The sequence below is a fragment of the Dictyostelium purpureum genome, assembly GCF_000190715.1.
Source record: "Dictyostelium purpureum unplaced genomic scaffold DICPUscaffold_90, whole genome shotgun sequence".
Classification (NCBI taxonomy): Eukaryota; Evosea; class Eumycetozoa; order Dictyosteliales; family Dictyosteliaceae; genus Dictyostelium; species Dictyostelium purpureum.
Genome location: NW_003519427.1, coordinates 78,128 through 83,074, shown reverse-complemented (window position 1 = coordinate 83,074; position 4,947 = coordinate 78,128). Strand labels below are relative to the sequence as shown.

Here is a 4,947-nt window from a genome sequence, read left to right as displayed (position 1 = left end):
TTTTTTTTTAATAATTTTTAGAGTGTGGTATACAATTTTATTTTATTTTATTTTTTGTTTATTTTTATTTATAAATACAAAAATAATAAAATAATAAAATAATAAAATTAAAATAAAACACAAAAAGAGAATTTGTTACATTTGAAACAATTTTTTTTTATATTTTTTTTTAACAAAAAAATCTTTGTGCTTTTAAAAAAAATAGTATTATTTTAATATTAATAATTGTTACTGTTATTATTAAATAATAGTCACACACAAATTTATAATTCATTTTTTATAAATAGTTTGTTAATTTACAAAAATAATTTAAAATAATTTTTAGTTTGTAAAAATAAAAGAAATCAAAAATATCAATATATATACATATATTTTTAATTATATCAATAAAATTAATCAAATATAAAACTTCAATATAGAAATAAAATAAATAAATAAAAAAATCACGCATATATAATATATATATTATATATATAATATAATATATAAAAAAACTCCACTAGTATTATTATTATTATTATTATTATATAATAACTATTATGTCATATACATTATTACCAACAAATAGCACCTCTCCACCATCTCCAATATCCGAATATAAAAATAATAATAATAGTAATAATAGTAATAATAGTAATAAAATGACAGTAGTTTCAACAGGTATAATATTAAATAATAACTCATCATTAATAAATACACCAAAAAAACATCAACCGACAAGAGCAAGACAATTATTTTCATTTTCAGAATTGGCTGGATCAGATTTAACATTATTATTGGAGAGTGATATTTTATTAAGAATTTTTTCAAATTTAGAGTATCAAGAGCTATTTGTAGTGAAAAGAGTATGTTCAAGATGGAAACCACTTTGTGAAAGTAAATCATTATATCAAGATTTACACATGCAGTCATTTATTGTAAATAGTAGAATTTTACCCATTTCAATAGTTAAAAATTTTTTGCAATCTTTACTTATGGATCAAGATGAATTAGATGCATTAAAAGCGGTTTGCAGAGAAATGCCAAGAATAACATTTTCAAATCAACAGGATAATTATGATAGCGTTAGCAGTATAGATTTAAATAGTTTAGATATAAATAGTAATATAGTAACAGCAACAGCAGCAACAACAACTACAACCGGTACCAATAATAATACAGCAACTACGACAACAACTACCTCAACGACATCTACAACTTTTTTGCAACCCACAACATCAAATGGCGCCAGTGGCAGTACTACACCCCCAATTGCAATTAGAAATTCGATAGCTACAGCATTTGCAGCAACAACATCATCTTTTAAATCATTTATAAATAATAGTGCAAACAGTTTAAATACCAGTGGCAGCTCATTAAGTTTACCACCATCACCAAATCTAAGTCATCAACAAATACCAATCTCTATAAATAATGGCCACAACAGAGTATCATCTTTAGACGATACATTTTCAGTATCACCAACATCAAGCAACGGTTCATCGATCGATGGTTCATTAACACCAACATCACATAGAAGAGGACAATCAGGAACACCCTTGAATGAAAAAGAACAAAAGAAAAAAGATAAATCTAGAAAGGAAAGAGAGAAGCGTATGGAGGAATCATTAAAAAGCTGGAATGAGGATATGATACCCAATTGGGAAAAAAGAAAAGGCACTAAAAAGTTAAGAGATTTGGTACTTCAAGGCATTCCATCATTAGTAAGAAGTAAAGTTTGGCCACTATTGATTGGCAACGATTTAAACATCACACCAGAGCTATTCAGTATATTTGGTTTGCGTGCAGAGAGAGCAAAACAAAAGTCAGAAGCAAACTCACTTGGTAGAGAAGGTTCAGTCAGTTTAATACACTTGGATTTACCACGTACATTTCCAATGTTATCCATTTTTCAAGATGAAGGCCCACTTCACCAATCATTGGCAAATGTACTAGAGGCATACGTTTGCTATAGACCCGATGTTGGATATGTTCAAGGCATGTCTTATTTAGCAGCTGTATTTTTATTAATTTTAGACGAATTCACTTCATTTGTTTGCCTCAGTAACTTTTTAAACAACCCTTGTTACATGGCATTCTACACAATGAACCTTTCTCAAATGGAATTATATATGAAAGCGATGGATCAACTAATGGCTCTTCATGTTCCAAAAATTCAAAAGCATCTTAAAGAATTAGGTATTCAGCCAGATATCTTTATGATCGATTGGGTATTAACTGTATTTTCAAAAGCTTTACCATTGGATATTGCATCTCACGTTTGGGATACCATATTTTTAGATGGAGAATCTGTAATTTTTCAAACAGCTTTGGGAATTTTAAAAATGTATAGTAAAGAATTAGAAAATAGCGACTTTGATGTTTGCATGACCTTGCTAACTCATTTACCACCAAATATTGACGAAGATGAATTATTCCAACATATAAATTCTTTTACAATTAATCAAAAAATTTTTAATAAATTAGTAACAAATAAAAAATAATAAATAATAAATAATTAATGAATAATTAATAAATAATTAATTAACAATGAATAAATTATAAATAACTAAATAATAAAAAATAGTAAAATAATATTAACTAATAACAATAGTAAAGTTAATATTTAAAAAATAAAGCCAAATTAATATAATTATATATTAATACAAAATTTATAAATAATTTTAATTTTCTTTTAGATCGATTTAGTTTTATTTTTTATATTTTTTAAAAAAACCTGTAATTTCTTTACCTTTAACTACATTTAACCCACTACTAAAAACACTTCATGAACCGCACTTGAACAATTATTTGAAGAACTACTTGAGTCACCATTTGAAGCACTTCTCGAGCCTATATTTGAAGCACTATTGTTTGAGGTACCATTTGAAATACTACTAGAACCACCATTTGAAACGATTTTTGAAGCACCACTTGAAGCACCACTTGAAGCACCACTTGAAGCACCACTTGAAGCACTATTTGGTAGTTCAATTGCAGGTGCTTCTTTTGTTTTTTATATAGATTACTAATGTTGATGAAATTATAAAACTGTTTATTAATAATTTATTTAATTATAATTTGGTTCCAGATCTAACATCTTTAATTTAATGAACCAAATTATAATTAAATAAATTATTAATAATAAGTAGCATTTTTTGACAAATTCTTTGCAATATCTATCCCAATTATTAGTATTTGCTAATTGGGATAAAGTTCCACAATTTGAAAGGATGAAGTTTTTATTATTTCTGAGCCATGCAATAATAACTCCTCTAATTTCTGCACTATGATTCAAGTCACCGAAAATTTGGTCATTATTATCTTTATCAAAAGATAAAGCATGCATCTGACAATTTCCATCGCTTGGGAATATCCTTACTGTTCTCCAAACGATCATCTAAACTGATTAAAGTTGCATTTTCGGGTTGAGGAGATAGTCGTTTGATACTGGCTCTACACGAATTGATATCCATTGGTTGATAATATTGACCTACCATAATAAATATGTGAATTTATTTTTAGAGTTGATTTTTGTATTTATTTAATTACTTTATATAATTCATTATTGATTAAGAAACCAATATATAACAATCTATGGTTTATTGGGATGGATTTTCAGCTAATATTTTCTTAAAGTACTATTAAAAATTAAAGATTAGTATAATTTTTAAATATTAATGAATAAAATAAAATAAAATAAAGTAAATAAAACTTACAGTTCTTAGTTCATCTTTAGTGACACATTTGTCTTTACCTACACCCAATGAGCCGAAGACACTGTTGGTCATTCCATCACAACGATATTCACCGACATCTGGGTCTTTTCTGTAGACACTACACATTTCATCCCAAGAGATTTTACCATCCTATTTTCAAATATAAAACTTTAGTAAACTTATAAAAAAATGAGAATATAAATTTGAGAGCCTACCTTGTTTCCATCATAATCATCTAATGCCTTTTGAATGGATCTTACAATAATGGCCTCAGTTTTTTTGGCAGCCATTACTAATTTGTGAGTATCGACTTCTTCAATAGAAATAAATTTATCATTGTTTTCATCCAAAGATGTAAATATTGCTGTTGCAACAAAGTTTGGATCTTTACATTGTTTTACCTCTGTTAAATATTTAACAATTTGATCCCTTGAAAGTTTTGAATTGTTATAATTACGTACAAGCATGTTCTATAAAAAAAAAAAGATTAAAAATTTTTATTAGTAAATTTTAATAAGTAAATTTTAATATTATAATGATAATCATTATAAAAAAAATATTTACAAAATCTTCTACAATTTCATCTGTGTATTTAGACATTTTTAATTTTTAATTCTATTATAAATTATATATTTTGATGAATGAATTAAAAAAAAAAAAAGTTTAAATAAAAAAAAAAATAAAGAAGTTTAATTTTTATTTTTAGGAAAGTCACAAATTCCCACACTGTTTTCTAAAATTAATATCACACACTCCTAAATTATAAAAAAAATATAACCTTACCAAATTAGTTTTCTTTTTTAAATAGCATCATAATGATTTTTTTAATATGATGGGAGGTTTGTTTTATTTTTTTATTAGAAAAACTGTTTTTTAAAAGTGTTTAATTATATTTTTAGACTTTAAAATTGGATTGGTTTTTTAATAATAATGTGAAAATTACTAACTTCAAAAATTTTTTTTTTTTCTCCCAATCAATATTTTTATAAAAAAAATTTTGAAAAAAATTTTTTTTTTTTTTTGGAATGTGAATTTTACAAAATTTTTGACCCCCCATTTTCAAAAAGGTTTTGATATTTTTTTTTATTGAGATAGAAAAAAGATAAAAAAAGGATTATTATTATTTTTATTAACCCTTGAAGTGAAGAGATTCTTCTTTTTATTATCTTACAAAATATTTATTTTTTAATTCTTTTTTTTATTTTTTTTTTTAAAAAATGGTTTTCCTAACAACCCCTTATCCAATACA

General features: G+C 25.0%; 2 protein-coding genes across 2 annotated transcripts; one reads left to right on the top strand and one right to left on the bottom strand.

The window, feature by feature from the left end:
- The first annotated feature begins 599 nt into the window (after positions 1-599).
- DICPUDRAFT_47207 (uncharacterized protein) lies at positions 600-2,665 on the top strand. Its single transcript, XM_003287113.1, has one exon. The coding sequence runs from the start codon at positions 642-644 to the stop codon at positions 2,481-2,483; it is 1,842 nt and encodes a 613-aa protein (XP_003287161.1). The 5' UTR covers positions 600-641; the 3' UTR covers positions 2,484-2,665.
- Positions 2,666-3,338: 673 nt separating this feature from the next.
- Positions 3,339-4,031, bottom strand: DICPUDRAFT_94337 (uncharacterized protein). Its single transcript, XM_003287097.1, has 3 exons — positions 3,914-4,031; positions 3,699-3,848; positions 3,339-3,620 (listed from the first exon to the last, which is right to left on the bottom strand). Exons 1-3 carry the CDS (start codon positions 3,986-3,988, stop codon positions 3,582-3,584), a joined length of 264 nt encoding a protein of 87 aa, XP_003287145.1. The 5' UTR covers positions 3,989-4,031; the 3' UTR covers positions 3,339-3,581.
- Positions 4,032-4,947: the final 916 nt, after the last annotated feature.